Below are 22,406 nucleotides of genomic sequence, written 5' to 3'. Positions count from 1 at the left end.
GACCGGACGGTACAGGAAGAAAAGCCCCAGTCGCGACGGGACGGTGGTGTCACGCGTGTTGCGGCGAGCGACACCAGGCGCTGCCGCTGCGTTTAGGATTTGGAAAAGTTGTCGGGGCCCCAAGTTCAATTTGATGTGCCAAACGACAATGCAAGCCTCGAGTTGTTGGATGGATCCTTGCGATGTAGGCCGTGGATGCTGCTGACGACAAACACGAGACTCCGCGGGCGGTGAGAGTTCTGCCGGATTTATTTTGGGAGCTCCAGTAATATTTTATGTAGAGCTCGAAAGCACCCACCCACTAATACTGACTGACCTGTCCAGGCAACGAGGCAACGACCAACTACTCCCATGCATCATGCGTGCTCGCACATTGGCAGCATACCTGCCTCCACGTTCCCTTTAATTTCAACGTTGGGTTGAAAACCAGAGCGACCTCTATTTTCGAGTCACCCAAGTATGGATTTGATTTGATTTGATTTGATTCTCGCCGTCCCCTTGCTTTTTTCGTCCCAACGGTAAGGGAAGCAAGCATTGGCCCGTAAATGAGAGCTCACGGTCACGGCCCAGCAATCGCGTTCGTGAACGTCCCACAGCCGTACTATCTGCAACGTCGAAGTGAATTTTCTGGAGAAGCATGACACATTTGAATAAGGATGTCCTCCCACCTGTCGACTGTTAAAAATCTTGCCAGTCTGTAACCCTTTCCGCCTTCATACTCACCACCGTCCCGACCCATCCCGTCACATACCGTCATTTGCTGAGTTGGCTGACCGACTGCAGGAGATATCAAGTCTGGCTCCCTCAGGGACCGCGAAAAGGCTGTAGATGGTGAGATGTACTCGCTGCCGAAGTGCTTGATACTCGCACTAATCCTTTGGAAGATTTGACCCATCTTCTAAAGAATCCGTCTGCCAGCCTGTATGTGTTTCCCCCTAGCAACTCCCTGTCTTGAGAAATGCCAACAAATAGGGTGTGCACAGCAATGCCCTGGAAGACAAAGGCTATCATGAAATATTTGAGGCCATATTCAGCCTTGTATTGAGCGAGAAACCAGTCTTCTACGACAAGAGAAAGGGCCAGGTCAAACGTAACAGCGCCAGCTCGCGACTTTCGAAATGCGCCGCTGCTGTCAGGGTCACCGCCTCTCGAGGTGTTTCCAAACTGGGGCGAAAGACGATTCTCGCCTTTATAGACCACATTACTCAAGTTCTTCCCGGCCCCAACGACGACTTTGTGGCCCCGCTCCTCCAGGATTATGTGAAGGCCTTGGCCCACGTCCTCGCACGTTCATCTCATGTGGAATATCTCGGAAGAAAAGATGGCGCACCCTGGGCAAGTTGCGTTGACCTTTTTCTGGACGTTGCCATGTATGCACTTCCGGGAGAAACACAATGGAGCAATACTGCTTCAGGTCACGACCCCCCTGCGCCTGTCTCGATGATTCCGTGGTCGACTGTGCGTTCGAGCATCGCAACACAGAGCCAAAAACGTGCCAGTCATAGTCAGCCTGAAGGAGGTCCTCTGAGGGATGCTCTGCAGGGTATACTCTATTTGGTTCAGGCATCCAACGCCCCCATTCTGCAGCGAGCCAATGATGTCACCGACCTGGCCTTGAGGATTTTAAGCATGCAGCACCTTAGCCTGGGTTCCATGCAAACTACCTGCTTCGCCATTGCCAACGAAGTCTTTATTTCGACCCAGGCTGATAATTTCCCATTCGCAATTTCTCTAGTCAAAAGTCTCCTTCCATTGATGACCCACTGGTGGCGACCCGACAAGGTTTCCCAAGACGAGCTTATCACGGCACTCAGGAATGAGATATCAAGAACAGTCTTCTTGACAAATGTTCATATCGAGCACCTCCTCGTCAATCTTTTGGATCCCGCAGCGAGAATCGACGTTGAGATGCTGATAGACCATCTTTGGCTTGAGTACGCTAAGCGCGGCGAGGCATTCCGACTGCAGCTTCACGACATTACGTTTTCGACATGTTCATTGCCTAATGACTCCCTTCGACTTGTTCTCTTTGGGCTTCGACCTCATTACGCGGAAGGGGAGGGTCACTGGGCACTGGTCCAGAACCTGGCACTGTTAGAAGCTATCCTTCTGCGGCAATTCACGCAGGCCGACGCTATCAACGATGACCTGGAGCAACCGCGAAAGAAACGGCGGACCCGAGAAAGCCTGAGCCGTCTACGGCTAAAGCTGAAATCAGTCGATGTTGGTGTACAGAGAACTGCGCTTCAGCTAATTCCATTCCTTCTCGCCTGCAATGTGCTAGTGCCAGATGAGGTTGGTGAAGTGCTGGCAATCCTGCTCGCTTCCGTCTCGGACAAGAACAACACTATTGCATCATGGGCTTTCATTGCTTGTGCGAGGTAATGGATTTCCCACTCTACTTTGCACTGCGGTAACGAACTAACGCTTGCAGTTGTGCCTCTGCCATCACTTCCGGCGAGGACCAGGCAGACATTTGGCGACAGCTATGGCACAAGGCCGCGAGATCACTTAGCAATCCGGCGATAAGTCGGGCAGCATGCCTTGTACTGAAGACAATATTGGAAGTCAAAGTTCTTCCATCGCATGCCTTATCAGAGGATATCAACACTTTCGTCACAACGGCCGATGTCAATGGACCTGCGACTTTGTCCGACACCTCGCTGGCCCTTATGCATCATTTGTTTCACGAACGCAACACAAGACTGCCCAGTGCCAGTCCAGCAACGAGCAATCACATCATACGATGGTTATTCCTGAAGTGGAATCCGAGTCAGTTCTTCACCTAACCGGGGTAGCATTTTAACTGACAGTACGCGCGATCAGATGAATCGACATATGCGTCCTTCCAATCAGTGCACGTTTTGCCACTGGACCTTGTCAACTTGCTCCGAGTCTGCTGCGGAGCTCAGCCGCTTTCCTTCGACAACCACAGTTTACTATGCGGAACGGCACTAAGCGAGGCGTGGAAATTGCAACGTGAAATGGCGCAGTTCAACCAGTACCTGCTTCTCCTCTCGCATAGAAAACCCGGAATGGGAACGAAAAACCTTGCCTGTGAACGACTCACCAGCATCCCACTCCCGCCCACAGACTCGAGGAACTTCTACTCCTCCAGAAACCTGGTGCTGGAGCTTCTATTCCCGAAGATGGAAGATCTGAATGAGTTATGTACCTCTTGGACCAAAAAGTCGAGTGAAGGCGGAACCCAAATATCACTCGAACGGTTTGAAAGTCTTATGTCTGCTTGTGTCATGGGCGCCATGCTTCTGCCGCAAGTATGCGAATTGAACTCAACGCAATCGTCTAGTATTAAAGGTGCAGTGATGAATCTTACGGAGAAAAGCCTTATGATTGCGTTGGATTCAGTTGAACCTCTCTCCTTCACTAACCTAGTATTGCGACTGCTGAGTCCTTGCATACCCGACTTCTCCACAGCCTCTCTCGGTCGATTGCACAGTGAGGGGAACGGGCTTCTCTTACTTATAGCCAGAATCACCACCTGTTTAGAAACCAAATACATTGGACGGCATCTCTATGACGATCTGGACTCCATGGAGTTAGATGAGGAGTTGGATTCACAGAACAGCGGCCACGGGACGACATCAACCGCGACAGCTATACCTCGGCAAAATTCACAAATGGCTACGAGTCCCAGAGCATTTTACGCAGATTTCAAGGCTCGGATTGCCTTCCTACGAGCCATATACGTAAATGCTGACCTACTTGGTCTCGTTCCAGAAATGTGGCTCGAGGAACTTCTGTCATTGCCTGATGACGATCTGCTTCTGTGTCAATGCTTGGTTGTCGAATTGTCCAACTCGGACCTCGCAATGGGACAACATAATGCACTGAAACTCGTACGACGATTGGGAACAATTATTAGCGACTCAGAGTATCAGTGTTGTGAGGTGGCCCTCACCGCCTGCATCGAGGTGATTAACGGTCTGCATCGCATGTGGCTGAACGACGGCCAGGACCTGGGAGAGGGAGTGGGTGATCTTTATCACTACTTCATTAAAGTCTGCCTCCCGTCAAATTTATTCTCCCCCAAAGCGCAATTGTCAATGGCTCGTCTGCTATTCACCCTCCTCAGTGCAGATCCGTCCTACGGCACGAATCTTGGCCTCGATTCATGCCGAACGTCTCTTTTATACATTTTAAGCACTGGTCCGACTGGAGTCAAGTGCTTTATTGCCGATCATATCGCAGGAATATTCGAACTCTATATCTTGATGCTGCATGACGAAATATTTGTGGATGTTCTGGATAGCCTACCCTCAAATTCGGACGACACTGCTGGCATCGCCTTCCGCCTGTTGGTCCTTGCAAATCTTGCCTGCCGCTGGCCGACTCTACTGAGAAGATGCATCTACCACATCTTTGAGACCCCTGGGAAAATTAGTCAAGCAACAGAATACGCCACATGGGTGCTCGAAGACATTGCAAAAAACTTGAGTCTCAGCTCGCCCAAAGAACTGTTTCTGCTCTTTTCGCGCCAACTACTATACACTTGGATGGAGAGCGACGCATTAAAAGATGTTCCATATTCCATTTTTGGTTTCAAGAGCCTCAGCGACATGCTTCGCTCCGCGCAAGCAGAGACTATGGCCTTAGCTCTCATGCGTGGGCAGGAGGCTGCGAGTCAAGATTTATCTCAGTTCATTAACCTGAACGAAACAGATATCATAAGAGAGAATTTCGCCACAGCAATATCCTATTGCATGATTTATGACGACGCTTTCAGAGAAGCAGGTCAGCTGAAGGGGGAGGATCGCATAAGAAACAAGCTCGGAAGAGAAGCTTTGATGAAGGCCATCGATGTCAACTTTGTCGACATCGTCTTTCAATTTCTCGAGTTGATCGACCAGGAAGACTCAGTAGAGAAAGTGTTTCGGAGACATCCCGATCTGGCATACGCGGCCGACAATTTAGAAGCGATGAAAAATATCGCACATTCGTCGGCGAGACTGCCCCCGAATCAGCAGCCGATGTTCCGAGCAAAGTACGTCATTCATGGTCTCTTGAGGCTCTGTCAAGAATCCGACTATCAGTTTCACGAACTCTGGACACAGGCTGGGGTGGTATCAGTCACCAGAAAACTATTCAACACTGTTCATCCTGCATTGGGCTCGCTCCACGCCTGCTCGGTTCTCCGAAAAGTTCGCATTGTCATTTGCTTGGCAGGGCCCGTGGCTCTGGAGTCTTATTGCCTAGAGATGTTGCTCAACTCACTTCGCCCTTTCATTATTGATTCGGAGTGCGCCGATGACGCCTTGGGAATGAGCCAGTATCTTCTCTCTGGGAGTGTTCAATACCTGAATCAATTTCCGTCGTTCATTGCCGGTTACGCGCTGTCCACCCTGGCCTCACTTCGTGTTTTCCTCGAATCAAGTCAGTCCAGGACAACTCAGGAAAGCCAATTTAAAGCAACCATGAGCAAGGCTCAGAGCTTTCACAAGTGGTTCAACGAATTCTTAAGCAATTACTCGTCTCCTGCGTTCCGCCACGACGGTCAGGCAGAATCTTTTAAGTCCATCACTCAATCGGCGGCGCATATAAGATCCTCCGGCAATGCGGAGAAAGGCACGTTTGAAAGCAAACTCTTGCTGGACATTCTGAAAGATGGTGCCTCAAAGAACGGGCTTCTGAATGAGTCGTCTCGAGGGCTTGCATTGGGCCTGCTCTGCAGCGACTTTACTGTCCCACGGGCCATCCACGACGATGTGATAGAGAGTGATGAGGATGCCATGCTTCATGCGGGTGCCGTGTGGAAAAGCTGCGAAGCTCGGGACCTCAGCCAAGAATACTTGTCGTGGGCTGGACGAGTGGTTGGAAGATCCTTTTCAGCCTCAGGGGGGATCCCTACGGGCATACTCCGCGAATCACGGCTTGTTGATTACCTCAAGGTTTCTCCCGAATCCAACGGTTCGGAAATGGGGATTTTGAGTCTTCTGCAGGAGCTCATTTTTGTTTCGAATCAAGATTCTGCCATCGCTGGAATGTCCGAGGCCGCTCTGAGGACCACTGTTTCCAGTGCGACTTTGCGAGGGGATGAGCCACTCATCGTGGGATGCCAGAAGGCCTTATCTGAGTCTCTTTATGTTGCCTCTCAATGGGGATTGTACCACTCGCCTCCATCGCAAGCATCTATCACCGAGGACCCGCCAAATGTTTGGGCAGACGACATTGCCGCTCGAGATTGGCTCACGCGTTTGAGCACCCACTTGGCCATGGCTGTTCCGGATTCCATTCTTCTTTCAGCAATACGCCGGATATTGGGTGAGATCAAGGGCTTCGCCGAAAAGGCATTCCCGTTTGTCGTTCACCTTGTTCTATACTTTCAGCTAGAGCAACAACAGTCGATGAAACGCAAGCTATCGGCAGCTTTCAACGGATGGCTAGGATCAAGTGCTCCGTCGGCCAAAGCCAATCTGAAATTGTTGCTCAATACCATCCTTTACTTGAGGACTCGGGAACATCCAAATGAGTCGTCTATCGAAGATCGGCTGCACTGGTTGGACATTGACTATCGTGTTGCTGCATCAGCTGCGTCGCGCTGTGGCATGTACAAGACGGCCTTGCTGTTTGCAGAACTGATCGCCTCCGAGAATGGGCGTGTATCTCGAAGGTCCTCTGTCTCCAGAAACTCAGACATCAATGACACCCTCCTTACTATTTTCGAGAACATTGACGATCCAGACACATATTATGGGCTTCCCGAAGATGCGAGTCTCGCCAAGGTTCTTGCCCGCATGGAGTACGAGAAAGAGGGATCGAAAAGCCTGGCATTCCGAGGGGCTCAATACGATAGCAACATTCGTCTTCAACGACCAGATGCAGAAACTGACGCCCAAGCTTTGGTGGGGGCACTTGAAACATTGGGCTTTTCCGGGTTGTCGCATTCCGTGCTTCAAACTCAGCTGAACCATGGGGCGGCGGACGCATCAGTAGAGAGCACCTTTGGCACAGCGAGAAGACTTGAGCTATGGAATCTCCCAACACCCTCCGCCACCGACGACCCAACTGTCTCTGTGTACAAGGCATATCAGAGCATCCACCAGTCGCAAGACCTTGCCGTGGTTCGATCCGCCGTGTATGCTGGGTTTGGTCGGATTATGAAAAGCATTACCGGGTCGGCAGTCAACGCAATTGAGGTGAAAGGTCGGCTGACTTCACTTGCTTGCTTGACGGAACTCGACGACTTGTTGAACGTGCAAGACGAGACGGATATCGAGGTGATTTTGGCCAGGTTTCGAAACCGTAGCCAGTGGATGAGAAGTGGACGGTATGCATGGACCTAGCTCCGTGGACAGGGCGAGGCTAACAAGCTCCCAGGTATGGCGACGTTGGCCAGCTGCTGTCGTGCAGAGAGACGACAGCAAGCATGTTGAGCCAACATAGTTCACTGTTGCACTACGCCCAGCTCCCCACGGCCTCACTGAGACGCATGCAAGTCGAGTCGATGCTTCTGGCGTCGGGAATATATCGATACCATCAGGCGACGCAAGAGTCGCTTAACATCTCGACAACTCTCAACAAGTTGATTCCGGTTTGCGAAGAGCTTAACCTCCACGTGGATGCGGCCATAAAGATGGAGATTGCCAACTCGCTCTGGGATCATGGAGAGATGAGCACATCAATCCGAATGCTACAAGGAATCGAACGAGACTCCTCTCTCGGGAAGCAAACAATTTCCGTCAGCCGATCGGACTTGCTCTCCAAAATTGCCCACAAGATCTCGCTTGCACGGCTCGAAAAGCCGCGGGACATCCAGAAGGTGTACTTGGAGCCGGCACTGAAAGAGCTGAAACGCGATAACGTTTCCAGTTCCAAATCCGGCGCAGTGTATCACCAGTTTGCGAGATTCTGCGACGAGCAGCTGCAAGACGCAGACGGGCTGGAGGATCTGGCAAGATTGCGGAGTCTAAAGAAAGGCAAGAGCGAGGAGGTGGCAGAGCTCAAGGCGCTCATTGCGTCGACAAAGGAGACGCAGCTTCGGACGCGTTATTCGCACGTGCTTTCGAAGGAGAAGCAGTGGCTCGACCTCGACGAACAAGAGCTACGTCGGGTAGAGCAGACGCGAAGCGAGTTTGTCCGGCTCAGCCTGGAGAACTACCTCCTCTCGCTCGCCACGTCGGACGAACACAACAACGACGCGCTGCGATTCACGGCACTATGGCTGGAAAGATCGACGGAGGATGCGACGAACAAGGCGGTGCAGCGCTACCTGAGCTCGGTGCCGACGAGGAAGTTTGCCAGCCTGATGAACCAGCTGACATCTCGGCTGCAGAACGACGACAGCGCGTTCCAGAAACTGCTGCTGGAGCTGGTCTACTCCATCTGCGTGGACCATCCGTACCACGGCATGTACCAGATCTGGTCCGGCACAAAGGCCAGGGCGCAGCAGAAGGACGAAGTCGCCGTGCTTCGCGTCAAGGCGGCGGAAAGGGTCGCGCAGCGGCTGGCGGCGACGACGTCGGTGGCCCAGATCTGGCTCGCGATCGAGAAGACGAGCAAGTATTACCACATGCTGGCGATGGACAGGAACGCGAACAAGTACAAGTCGGGGGCCAGGATGGCGTTGACGGAGTCGGTTGCCGGGCAGAACCTGGTGAACTATCTGACGAGGTACCGGATTCCGCCGCCGACGATGGACCTGGAGGTGTCGGCGACGAAGGACTACTCGAGCGTGGCCACGATTGCCAAGCTGGAGCCGACGATGACGATCGCGTCGGGCGTCAGCGCGCCGAAGATCATCACGGCGGTCGGCAGCGACGGAAGAAAGTACAAGCAGCTGGTGAAGGGGGGGCACGACGACCTCCGTCAAGATGCGATCATGGAACAGGTCTTCGCGGCCGTGTCGTCGTTGCTGAAGCTGCACCGGAGCACGCAGCAGCGGCAGCTCGGCATCCGAACGTACAAGGTGCTGCCGCTGACGGCGTCGTCGGGGCTGATCGAGTTCGTGCCCAAGACGACGCCGCTGCACGAGTTTCTCATGCCCGCGCACGAGAGATATCACCCCAAGGACATGAAGGGGTCGCAGTGCAGGAAGGAAATCTTCAGCGTGCAGAGCCGAACGGTGGAGAGCCGCATCAGCACGTATCGCAAGGTGACGGAAAGGTTCCAGCCGGTGATGAGGTACTTTTTCCTCGAGCACTTTGTCGACCCGGACGAGTGGTTCGCCAGGCGGCTCGCGTACACGCGGAGCACGGCGGCCATCTCGATGCTCGGCCACGCCCTGGGGCTCGGCGACCGGCACGGCCACAACATCCTGCTCGACACGAAGACGGGCGAGGCGGTGCACATCGACCTCGGGGTCGCGTTCGAGGCGGGCCGGATCCTCCCGGTGCCGGAGCTCGTGCCGTTCCGGCTCACGCGCGACATTGTCGACGGCATGGGCATCACGAAGACGGAAGGCGTCTTCCGACGCTGCTGCGAATTCACGCTCGACGCGCTGCGGGAGGAGCAGTACTCGATCATGACGATCCTCGACGTGCTGCGCTACGACCCGCTCTACACCTGGACCGTCTCGCCGCTGCGGCTGGCGAAGCTGCAGAAGGCACGCCAGGAGGGCGAGGCGGGCTCGGACGAGGCGGAGCAGAGCGACGAGGACGCGAAGAGAGTGAAGCGGGCGGGCGACTTCAACGAACGGTCGGAAGCGGACCGCGCGTTGGAGGTTGTGCGGAAGAAGCTGTCCAAGACGCTGAGCGTGACGGCGACGGTCAACGACCTGATCAACCAGGCGACGGACGAGCGCAACCTCGCGGTCCTGTACTCTGGTACGTTGGCGCCGAACGCTGCCCCGAGATTCAAGGACGTCGGAAGGCGACGTGACATGCTGACGATGGGGTTAGGGTGGGCGGCGTATGCTTGACGACGCACGCTTGACGGCCAAGACGCCGCATGCCATGGGAGGGACGAGGGAGGGGTGGACGGCAGGCGTCGTCGCTTGCATCCATGCGCATCGTCGAACGCATCGTCGAGATGCAGGTTTGGCATTCATCGACTTGTCCCGCGATGCTGATGTGCTGCAGCTAGGTCGCTACCGTGTCAGTGCCTTGCGGCACACCACGACTGCTGTGGTAGGTGCCCGAGCGTGCCGGGGGGGGACGCTATGATGTGCCGCGATGATCAGCGCCAGGTGCCTTGCACGCCTAAGCAACGGGCAGGGCGGAGCGAGCACTCCCTACAGCAATCACCGTACAGGTACACCTTAGGCGGGAGTACTGTATAGTACCCTATACTCCGAACTCCGTACGTGTACTGTATAATAGTACGTATACTGTAAACAAGGGTACTATGCATACAGTATGCAGCACAGGTCAGGACTGGGTTGGCAGGTGGTTTTCATAGATGATTGGGAATACTCTGCACTCCATGCCTACTGCAGTACTTACTTGGATGGCGCTGAGGAAGCACACCCACATGTCCACACGTCGTCGCGTAAGTAAGTACTTACTTACAGTCAGTTGACAAAAGTGACGATTCAATTTTGGTAGCGCTGCTCCTACAAATTGAATCGACATTTTTGCCACCCCGCCGCTGTACATGTACTCGCACCAGCATGCACCTGTGCTACAATCTCAGTCCTCCATACTGGCCATGTCCCCTCGCACTGTAAGTGGGTACGTATTCGCAGTGCTTGTGCGGAGTACCGTAGTTGCATTATTGGTCGGAACGAAGCCCTTTGGCTCAGCAAGTACGTGCATGTGTCTACCAAGTATTACTTACTTTGGTGTGTTCTACCAGTCGCATCTCTGATGGGTTGAAATCAATTGCCGGTCCAGATTGGCTCACGCGGTTGCGCGTCCCCTTGGCCGTGGCAGCATCAGAATGGCACCGCACTGTACAGTAATTACAGGTATGGAAGGCATGCTTACACGTGATGCAGCATAAAGCATGCACACACATGCAAACAGACAAAACTCTGCCGCAACTTGTAGGGAAGGACTATCATTGCTACGTACACAGTGCAGTAATACTTGTACTTGCTTACAGTATACCCAAGTCGTAGGTGTACAGTATTACGTTGTACTCTATCAATACTTCCTCCTCCACACCTACTTGGACTCCGTACAATGGAGTACTTACTTACAGTGCTTGGTAGTAGAGTCCCTGTGCTGTACTCCGTACTTACAACTAAGTATATGCTGCAAGTATTATCACAGGACTTGTACTGCAAGTACTCCGCACGTTCAGAAATCATGTCCAGGTGCTCCGTACTTTCTAGCATACAGTATTTCAGTACTAGGTTCTCGGCCATGCGCCAAGGATAGCACCACGGGCTAGCTATAGGTTGGCCCATATACGTCAGCTACGACGCAATAGTAGGCAACTTATTACCGTACGAGTTTGCATGATAATAAATGATAACGTACAGGTACCCAAGCACAGTCGAATCACCATCGAAAGGTTGACGAGGGGGATCGTAGCACTGGCGCCTAGTACAACTACACCTACAGCGAGTGGTCGCAGTGCCCGCTTGTACTTGGGTGCTAGTACAGTTACAGTAGCAGCTGTCTACTAGTTACCACATGCACAAGTCCAGGTTACATGGAGTACACTTACTGGCGCCACATGTAAGTACTGTAAGTGCATGTAGTTGTACATGCGGGTGTCCATGAACGTGAGTAGTACTGTACAGTAAAATAGCACGAGTGCTCCGTACGGAGCACTTACATGTAATTACAGCAGGGTGGCCTGTCAGGCTGACTCACGTGCGGGGGCACCCAAGTGCCAAGTAAGTATTACAACGTACTCCGTACATGTGCAGTACAGTACAGTAAGTACGTAGGTGCACAGTATTAGTATGTGTACAGGTACTTACTCGCAAGAGCTCCGTACATGTAAGTAAGTACTTACAGGTATCCGGACGATCCACCTGGGTTGCAGTCAGTCAAGGAGCTATCAGTAAGTACAGTAATACTTACTCCGAACTCCATACACCAAAAAGTACTTGCGCAGTGTACACTTACAAGTACTGTAGATTTAAGTGCTTGCAAGTATACCAATCACATTGTTGTCACGGAGTACTTGGTAATCATTACTTACAAGGTACTTACAGTACTGTATGCACATGTGCAGCGTACGTGTAATGCCCCGTACGGAGTAAGTAAATAATACTTACTTCCTACTAACAGTATACTCAAGTTCACTTAAGTAAGTACTTACTTAGTTGTACCGGCACTGCGCACGAGTTAAAGTACATGAAATTGTATCAATATGATATTCGACAACGGTGGGGCCTCGCCACAACGCTAGGCCTACCTGTACCTGCGCCACGGCTTTTCCGTGCACGTTAGGGGCCATAGCTTGGCAACGACACTGCTCAAGTACTGTACATGTACTTACTTGTACTTATCTTCGAGAAGGGTATTTCGAACCCGCCATCTACAATTCAAGCAAGGAACCGGCGTGCTTGCACGTGGAGGTGCAGTACAACCAAGTACATGTACAGGTAATGGCCGAAGCAGATATGAGCTGGAAGCACAATGGTCATTCGAAAAGTGGTGCCACCATTAGGTGGGAAGTTGAATATGGCTATCCGAATTGCACTGGTGTTGGGCCGTTCGTGACAAATATCAACCAACGTCCGTCCTGCTCTTACCTGCTGCCGCTGCGGTCTAGAGCGTCCAACGAAAAGCCTGGACTGTGGCCAAGCTTGTGCGAAACCGCAAGGGTTGTGCCGAAAAGACTTGAGCTCTCCCGCCTGCTCTAGGCCTTCTGGGCCGACCCGTTTGATAGCCTACATGTGCGGCGGTAACCCAAGTGCAAGTACAAGCAAGCACTTGTACTGCAAGTAGGTACTAAAGTAAGTAAGTACTTGTACGTGCTCGCAGTAAACATAAAAGTACTTGCCTGTAAATGCTGGCGCATTGCTTGTACATGTACTTGGGTGCGCGATGTGAGTAGCTGTGCTCATCTGCCACCAAGAAAACACTACAGGTGCTGTACTCCGTAATTACTAAAGTAGAGTAATATGCAGTAACTACATGTACATGTACATAAGTCCGCTGCTTACTCATGCTGTCCAGTCCATGATTCATGTGCTTCCAAGTTGGTCTGTTACCTGTAATTAACCACAAGAACGGAGTAGTATTGGCAGGAGTGCCGCAAAGGTCCCCGTGACAACTCTATCCTGTACATTATCCATGACCAGTAAGTAATGATCTCGTGGGACGAAAATGACATGTAGGTGAACCAAGTGTACTTACTCCGTACTTGCTGCAAGTGATTAAGTACTCGTAGGTGTATTGCACTTACTCGTACGGCAAGTACATGTACGTACGTGTACAGGACAGAACCGGTACGTACTTGCTGTGCTGTAAGTACCTACTTAATGCTGGACGCACAGCACGCGGCTGTGTTGTTTGCCGTTGTGCAAGTACTTATAGGCGTTCCTGCCTCCAGCCGTTTTCCCCAAGTTGTTGAAGAAGACGTGACCAAACACACGGCCAAAGCATCTTCATTCTGATCTGATCTTCTCCTTCACAATGAAGTTCGCAAGCGGCATTCTCCTCGCCACCATCGCCTCCGCCGCCGTCATCTCTACCCCCGACGCCGCCACCGATGCCATCCTCACAACGTTTGAGGATGCCCTCCGGCAACTGCCGAGCACGATAACGCGCCTCGGCAGGCAGGTGGAGGTCTTCGAGGACTCTCAGACCGAAAATCTCGTCGATGGCTTCGATACGGCGGCAGAGGTTGTTAAAAATTGCTCGGAGAAGCTTCGGGGCTCGGACAAATTTTCCGAAACGGAAGCCATGGTTATTCTCGAGCTCGCCGAAACGCTCGGCATTGCCACGAGCCCCTTTCTCATGGCTCTATTCAAGCAGAGGTCCGCTCTCGCCAACGCCACTCTCGCCAACGCCGCTCTCGCCAAAGTCACTCTCGCCAACGCCGACCTCGCCGACGCGAATGGTTGCAGCGTCGTTGGCGAATTGCTCCTCCCTCAGTTACTCCAGCAGCTCAGAGATCTCGCCCGGGACATTGCCCCCAAGGTACCCAGCAGCAACAGGGCTGGAATCATACGCCAGTTTGGGAAGACGTTGAATAGCTTCGTCAGATATATTCCGGCTTTCTCGACATCGAGCTGCGCGACAGCTCTAGCCCAAGCCCAAGCCGAAGCCCAAGCCGAAGCCCAAGCCCAAGCCCAAGCCCAAGCCCAAGCCCAAGCCCCAACTCCAACCCCGGCGCCAAAATTCCCAGACCCGATAACGGGTTGGGCCTTAGGCCCTTCCCATCACAGGAGAAGAAATGCCTGAGGAGATTGGAATGCGGCCAATAGAGTTAGAGATATCCCTGCAATGTACTGATTCATTCACGCACGCGAGTGTGAGTGTCCGTCATTCCCCATGTCCTCGCCGCCAGTTGGCCACAACCTGGCCAGTAGCAGCTTAGGCTTCGATGCCCTCGCCATTGGCACAGATGCTCTGCAAGTAGACAGACGGTACGGCATGCGCATGAGAAGCCATGGTGCTTGTACAGTACGAAGTCGCTCGCAGAACATGTCCTTGGTACCGGAATGAAAAACGGCCGTGCAGCATTGTATGCTGCTGACAACTTGTCATTTGAATCTTGTCCATTCTCCACGGCATAGAGGAGGCGCTTACTTACAAGCACTTATGGAGTATTACCGCACTTCGAAAACAATGGCACTGCTGCGTTTTAAGCCAATGACTCGATCTCCATAGTAAGTACGTACATACAGTACTTACAAACATGCACATATTACTTAGTCCGTACAGAATATTACAGGCCTGCGTAATGTGCAGCAGTAAGTACAACTACCCCCCACGCACCTATATTTGTACGTAATTGAATTTGCAGCGAAACCCTTATCGTCGGTACGTACTTGTACCGACGTACTTAAGTATGTAATTACAGTACTTGCACTATTACTAGCCCGACTAAGTAAGTACAACTATAACAAGCAATTACAAGTTAATCAACACTCACGACAACTCTGCCGGCTATTGGCTGTTCTCCCACTGTTGCAATCCCTAGCCCTCTCCTCCGAGGCCGAGCACCTATCCGACTGAGTGCTACGAAGGAGGTGGTCGACAAGTCGATCAACGGCAGCCATTGGAGGAACAGCTGACTAGTTTCACCAAGGCATTTGTAGAGGCTAGTATGGAGTAAGGTTAGATGCTATCCCTCATCAAGTTACCTACTTACCTCCTGCAGGGACATTTATAGGTACAAATGCGGGGTGTCGACTAGAGCCAGCGTGGCCAAAGGTGTGCATAGAACACCTAGCCTACCAACCGTGCAGGCGACTACACTCGTAACCATGAATCGTCTCCTCCACACTCCGTATTTCTGCCAACCTCACTCGCCCTCCACCTATTCCTCGGAGCGTCAACTCCTGCCCAGCGGAAGTGGCTGAATAGGCCGAATCATTACCGTCAGATCGCTCGCCATGGCGCATCGTCGATTGCGGGGCCCGGCCCTATGGCTTCCCTTTGCCTGTGTGTGCACTGCTGTCCTCTGTCCTGATCCTGCCATCCCGGAACCGTGATTTCATGTCGTTCTCCATCCTGCGATCGTCATCGCCCTCCCGGTCTTGCCTCCACTCGAGCGAGACTGGCTTGTGTTTGCGCCGTCGCCACTCTCCCATCGCCAGCCCTTCATCGTCGTCATGATCCCGGCCTCGTCCCGTCTCGTCATCTCCTCGGCTCTGCTGTTGGCCGTTGCTGCCGTCTCTGCCGATGACGGAGACAACGTCAGGGTATGGGCTGCAGTCGCCTATGTTAACCATGGCGAGAGCACACCTCTTCTGGGTGGCCTGCAGACCGTCCTCACGCCGGAAGGCGCCCAGCAGATGCAACGGCAGGGAATCGCCTTTCGATCCCGGTACTTGAACAACGGCACACAAATACAGGGCATCAACGTCGTGGCCATCGACAACCTGCAGCTCAACATCTCGTCCCAGACGGACGACTGGGTCGCCGCCAGTGCCCTCGCCTTCATGCAGGGCCTCTACCCACCCGACGTCATGGCCCTTCTCGCTGCCGGCGGCGGCACTGACCTGGGACTGAACTTGGTCGCCGGTTCCAACACCACCGACTACCCCTTGTTAGGATACCAGTATCCCAGGGTTCGAACTCTTTCGAACGAAACGAGCGCCTCTCTCGGGTGAGCAGCGACCGCCGACCGGCGCCGACACCGGCCTCGTCGCTAACGCGAGTCCCACCTAGTATCCAAGGCGAATTGTACTGCAGCGAATGGCAGGACGAGATGAAGAATAACCTTAACAAAAACAGGAACGTTCAGAGCCAAATCAACGACAACCGGCCATTTTATGAGAATCTATTTTCGTCTGATCCTCTCAAGGGCTTCGTCACGCCTGCCCAGGCGACCTATCTCAACGCTTATGAGCTGTATGACCTCGTCAACTACCAGTACAGGCATAATGGAACAGTCTTCAAGGAGCTCCAGGACGCGAATAAGACAATTGACACTCTTCAGGTCAACGCGTACAACCTTGAGCAAGATAAGGCGATCCACGATGCGAACAAGAAGGATGACCCGCTCAACGCGCTCTACAGCATCGCTGGCCGAACGCTCGCCTACGAGGTTGAGGACAAGCTCAATGGCATCGTGGCGAGAAAGGGGGGAGGTGTCAAGATTTCACTCATGTTTGGCTCCTTCCGACCGCTGCTGTCATTCCTCACCATCGCCGGTCTGCTCACCACCGAGAACCTCGCGTCGGGACCCTTTTCTCGATTGCCAGAGCCCGGTGCGACCATGATCTTCGAGCTCGTCTCGGACATGAGCTCGAGCAACTCGGACGTCTTCCCTCCTACGGACAAGTTGAAGGTACGCTTCTACTACCGCTCCACGGCGAATGCCAACGACGTCTTTACGAGCTTTGCACTCTTCGGCGCTGGCAGTGATCAAACCAGCGTCCCCTACTCGTCCTTTGTCAAGAGTATGGAAGATCGCAGCACAAGCCCTACGTCCTGGTGTAGCGTTTGCAAGCCCGATGCGCCGGCGTCCTGGTGCGCCGGACTAAGTGGCAACCGGTCCTCATCCCGCCGGTCCACCAGTCCATTCGTCGCAGGCCTCATCGGTGCTGCCACCATGGCCGGGCTTGTCGCCATCGCCACACTCGTGCTCTGGATGCTCGGCCGCTTGCGCTTTCAGCGGCCCCATAAGAAAGCGGACAGTGACAACATATACACCCCCAGAGGCTTCCAGGGCGAGATGCGAAAGGCCAGCGACGCCGACGTGGCAGTGTCCGGGCACGGCGAGCACAAGGAGAGGGTCGGCAGCTGGGAGATGCAGAGCGGGGAGCAAGTGAATCGACAGCCCAGAGAGACAGAGGCTGAGGATGAGACGGAGGCCGAGGAGGCGGAAGAAGTCGCCGTCACCCAATCCTTTCACCATGCCACGAGTAGGATAGAGGATGATGAAGCGTTCAATGTAGACTGGACGGCGGTGCATGCGCGGGAGGGCGTGTGAGAGGGCTAGCTCGACGAATTTAGATACAAGTTTCCTCGTGGCTGTCCATTGCCAGCAGATCTCATCCGAATCGACGGCTTCTATCTAGTACTGATCATCAATTCGAAATGAATGACGCACAGTTCAGGACGGTGAAACGCCTGCCACCCTCCTCACATCCCGTACGCTTGTATTGAATGTACGTAATTGGCACGGCACTCATGGTAAGCGATGATAGAGAAGTGTTTCTTCATTGACTTGCGTCAATGTCTCGCCGCACATCATGGTGAACGCACCCACAAACACGTACGTATACACAGTTCACGCAGCCATATTTAGAATCATCATCATATTGAAGTAGACAGACAGATGTTGACGACTTCGCTTCATCAAGTAGTAGCAAGACTAGCAGCAGCAAGACTGGCTTCTATATACACAGGCCGCCGAATCGGGCTCAATTTCAGCCCCGGGCTTAAGCGCCAGATTCCCAAATCATTCATATTGCCGTGGCCACCAGTGACCTTTCCCAAACGCCAGACGCAGCCCTAATGTTGGCTCGCTCGTCAGGTGCGAACAAGAGCGAAAGAATATCAAGGTAGCAAAATGTGCCTAACCGTCAAGACATAGGTGAATGGTCAAGAGTTCTAGCCTCGACACAACAGACTCCATGCCGGCGCTGATGGATTGCACGCGAGCCAGAGCAAAGGTAGCAGTAACCGCATCCTCCGTGGCGTCGACAAGTTCGTAGCGAGCGAGCACTTTCTCGGCCTCAATGCCTCCGAACAGATCAACATTGTCCAGGCAAAAGGCGTCTGCCGCGCCAGGCTTCTCCGTCGACGAACCGGCTTCCGAGTGGAAGAGAGCAAACTCGGGGTCCGACTCGAACTCCTCGTCGATAACGGCAGGCTCCACCGGCGTAGTAGCCTTGGCCTCGACTGGACGCTCAAGAGCCGGGATCTCCATCTTCTCGTCCCCGGAGGGGAAATCCTCCTCGACAAAGATGGACGCCTTGCCGGACAGGACGGAGGTGTCGAAGGCGGTGGGGATATCAGGTGTGTCAACAACGAACACCTGAGGCTGGAAATTGTACGCCGAGTTTCCGATAGCCATCAACGACAGATCCAGCGTCTGCTCGGGAACCATGGCCATGCCAATCTGCTGCTGAGAACTCGGGCCGTTGTAAGGATTGACGTCCTTGGGAATCTGCATCTGCTCCTGAGACGGTTGCTCCAACTTGATCTGGGTCGGCTGGGGGCCGGCAGTTGGGTTGCTGCTGAGATGGTCGAGGAAGTTGGAAAAGGAAGGGGAGGCGAGTAGCATGCGAGTCAAGTCGGACAAGCGCTTGTTCTCCTCGATCAGAGCACGGTTCTGCGCACGCAAATCACCATTCTCGTTGACTTTGTTGGCGATTTCGGCCTCGAGCTGTGTAATGTATTCTATCATCGAGGTTAGCGTCGACGGGTACGATGCGTGGTCAAGGGGGATGAAGGTACCCTTTCTCCGAGAACGGAAAGCACGAGCAGATACTTTGTTGCGGAGCTGTCTCCGCTCCTTGCTGCTAAGTTTCTTACCCTCCTCACTGGCGAGCAGACGCTCATCTTCGTCCATTTCCTCTTCTTCCTTCTTGTAACGAGGCAGGTTGGAGGGACCGGACTGGTCTTGAGAATCGGGGGACGAGGCCTTGGCGCGCATCGAGTTCAGGAGCTGCGTGATCTTCTGCTCAACAATAGGGTCCGTGGCCGGAGGGGCCTTTCCGCGAGACCTTTGTTGCGGGGTCTGTCGTTGCGAGTGTTGCTGCTGCATCATGTGATGCTGCTGCTGCTTCTGTTGGGCTTTGGCGAGAGCAGCTTGAGAGTGGGCACCGGGCCACAGACGGCCGACGCTGCTAGTCGAGGAGGAGAGAGGAGAGGGTAGGTTGTTGGATTCCTGCTCGATGGTGCTGGGGTTCACCGTGTTCAAGAGATGCGAGTCAGCGGCAGAGTCAAAGTCGACATCCATGGCTCCCTGAGAGGGCGATGTGTTGAAGTCGAAGACATTCTGCTCAGGGGCGAAACTGCCGAGATAGTCGAGGCTGCCAAAGTCCTGATAGCCAGTGTTGTTGGTTTGATTGACCGCCATTGTGTTGGCGATGGCACCAGGGACGAAGCCCGTTTGCTGACGATACATGTCGTAGTTGTGACTGGGGCCGCTCAACGTCTGCGAGGTGGTGGGAACAACGGCCGCAGTGACGGGGGCGGGGACGGGGCTCGCAAACGACGGCTTCGAGGTCATGGACGGTGAGAGGGAGGGCGAGTGGTAGTTGTTTCCGTTGTCATACTCGGAGAGATCGAGCAGAGCATCGAGGTCGACCGTGTTCTGGGCCGGAGCCGACATTGCGGATGTGATGGCTCGTCAACGCAATGCGTTATTGGCAAATCGTCGCCGTCGAAGCTGACGACAGACGGAGCTAGGCAAGTCAAGGCAGTTGACTCGTTGACAAGACGGTAGACGAAGGATTATCGGTGTCGAAAAGGTTCAATGGGGAATGACGTTGACGAAGACGATGACGATGGTGGTGAAGCAATGTAGAAAATGGACCGGCTGAATATGGGAAGCGAGAGAGTGCTATCTGAACGGGACAGGAGGGACGGGGAGGGAGACGCTATGAATGGGACGGATGGATGGACGGATGGATGGGTACGGGTGGGTGGCGGATGGATGAATGACGGTTGCCTTGGCTGTCTGGGCGCCGGCTACATCGGGACTCTTGTGTGCGTGGTGAAGGCAGGAGCATGCAGGGAATGGCGCAGGAGAGCAAGGATCAGGTAACGGGAAGTGGGCGGTGGACGCGTAAGCCTTTTCCCAGCAGCAGTATGGCTTGATTGGACTGTCGGCCCAACGAGGCCCGCTTTTCACAGCCCCTGTGCCCCGCTTCTTGCATGTGAGTCTGAGCCGCAGCCGCCAGATCACCCAAGTAAGTACGGAGTACATGTACTGTATATTAGTTTAGGAGTGTGTCAGGTACTCCGTACAAGTATGCAGTGTTATCTTAGCATGTAGTTGTACGGAGTATGTACGGAGGACGGAGTGCGGAGTGCTCTATAAGTACAGTAATACCTCGAAGCAAGTGCCAACATGGGAGTAGTACAAGTACTTATATGTACATGTACACTTACAGTATATCTAAACTTCCATGTACTTCTGCTCCGTCCCTGGACGATGAATACCTCCAGTGCGCACCTGTAGATATGTGATATTTTGGACGTACTTGTAAGTACGGGGTATGTACCGGATAGATTGTACAACAAGTACATAGACACCAGGCTTTCACTCAAGCATACCTATAGGAATAGGCGTACCTGTACTCCGTACTCGCAAGTACAGTACACTACGTATTTGGGTTAACCAGCAAGTAATAACACATGTGCTGTACTTTTACGCCTCGTTGTACTCCGTACATTGAAGTCCAGCAATACAAGTACGTACTATGGAGTACAGCTCGGAACTTCGCATGATGTAAGTTCGGAGTACCAGTTTATGAAGGGTGAACCGTACTTTGGTAATAAACAAGTAATTAATACTCCCGGTCTGCTCGTACCAAGTACGAGCCCCCATACTTGTACAAGTACTGTAAAAGCACTGTGCTTTGTACCGCGAAGCGCATGTACCGGTACACCGTTCTCGTCCGTCCTCGTGTTCCATCCTCCCCTCTCTCGCATTTGCACTACATGTACAGTACTAAAGAAAAGTTGGCACGCAGTCCCAAGAAAAGGAGAATGTGGACAGTACGTGATCTTGGGTTTGCTTGGGCGCCTACGGGTAGGTCCCTTCATTGGGAGTTTGGTCCGTTACAGGACAGTTGGCCTCCGTCGGCCAACCGTGGCCGCTGATGTCACCGCTCCCACTTCGCGTCCGTCCGGGGCACTTGCGTTGGTGGTACAAAAGTACGGTTCACTAGGTGCAAGGCACACGCACTAGTAGCCGCGTTCAGTGGTACCAATCATCCAGTTGCATGTTGCGATCAGCGGCTCAGCACTGTACCAATGGTAAGCAAGTGTTAACAATCCCCTCAACAAACAAGTTGTCACCACTGGTATTCCTGGTACATACTTGCTACTAGTTAGGTAGGCGCACGACAGAACCAGGTATGTTCTCCTCTCTGTCAATCAAGTCCGTTCGGTCCCTTCTTGCTACGACGCATGTCAGCGCTTGTCAGCGCATGTCATCCAGCAGTTTTGGCCAATCGAAAACCCAGTCACAGCCAGCACGGATATCATAGTGCTAATTACGTGCCCGTGCTGTACAACACTCGTCCATGCACCATCCAAGTATCTATTCGAACATAAGGCTGACGAATGCTACTCATGAGCGAGTCCTCATCATGCTTCATTCGGCCGGGAATAGCATTTCCCAGTCAGTTCCACGCCACCGAGAGAAAGCGGAAGTGGTATCGTCCGGCTTTGACTTTGACTACCTGCCACATACCCGAAGCCTGGCGCCTTGGCACTCCCCCTGTGGAATGGCCTTCAACAAATCGGTTGGCAGGTAACTGCCAATATGTGGAACTATTGTTTAGCCGTCTATTGATGCCCTCGTACTCGTAACCCGTAGTCTGGTCTATTGAACAACTGTCCATGCTTCCCGGAAGTTCAAGGTAGTGCGATGCTCGTCCTCCGTCATAGAGTACGGCGGTAGTGTCGGTGCTGAGGGTACAGTGCATGTACTTGCGGAGTACCGCCTGCACAATATCTGTACAAGCTTTAGTACAGTACTGTGGTATGTTCGTTGAGCTAGAACTGAATCATTGGGCCGCCAAAAACAGCACATACACGAGTTGTGTAGCGCGACAAGACGAGACAGGCCATGGCGGAGGTACCTCGGCGTCCGAAGGTGCGTCTGCGAACTGGTTATTCCCGTGCGAGCAGGTCGCATGTTTGGGGGTTCAAACCTTTGGCACTGCATGTATTCCGTACATGTAA

At 53.2% G+C, this 22,406-nt stretch overlaps 3 protein-coding genes and 1 pseudogene across 3 annotated transcripts; 3 read left to right on the top strand and 1 right to left on the bottom strand.

Moving 5' to 3' along the window:
• Positions 1-656: 656 nt before the first annotated feature.
• Positions 657-9,877, top strand: DCS_02896 (annotated as a pseudogene).
• A 3,619-nt stretch (positions 9,878-13,496) lies between these two features.
• DCS_02895 (uncharacterized protein) lies at positions 13,497-14,267 on the top strand (the record flags this gene model as incomplete). Its single annotated transcript, XM_040800221.1, has 1 exon — positions 13,497-14,267. The coding sequence occupies one exon, from the start codon at positions 13,497-13,499 to the stop codon at positions 14,265-14,267; it is 771 nt and encodes a 256-aa protein (XP_040661104.1).
• Positions 14,268-15,643: 1,376 nt separating this feature from the next.
• DCS_02894 (uncharacterized protein) lies at positions 15,644-17,469 on the top strand (the record flags this gene model as incomplete). Its single annotated transcript, XM_040800220.1, has 2 exons — positions 15,644-16,140; positions 16,269-17,469. 2 exons carry the CDS (start codon positions 15,644-15,646, stop codon positions 17,467-17,469), a joined length of 1,698 nt encoding a protein of 565 aa, XP_040661103.1.
• A 588-nt stretch (positions 17,470-18,057) lies between these two features.
• On the bottom strand, positions 18,058-19,821 carry DCS_02893 (ribonuclease Z; the record flags this gene model as incomplete). Its single annotated transcript, XM_040800219.1, has 1 exon — positions 18,058-19,821. One exon carries the CDS (start codon positions 19,819-19,821, stop codon positions 18,058-18,060), a length of 1,764 nt encoding a protein of 587 aa, XP_040661102.1.
• Positions 19,822-22,406: the final 2,585 nt, after the last annotated feature.

Source organism: Drechmeria coniospora, chromosome 01, assembly GCF_001625195.1.
Source record: "Drechmeria coniospora strain ARSEF 6962 chromosome 01, whole genome shotgun sequence".
Classification (NCBI taxonomy): Eukaryota; Fungi; Ascomycota; class Sordariomycetes; order Hypocreales; family Ophiocordycipitaceae; genus Drechmeria; species Drechmeria coniospora.
The sequence above is the reverse complement of the archived record's forward strand: the minus strand, read 5'-3'. Positions and strand labels throughout refer to the sequence as shown.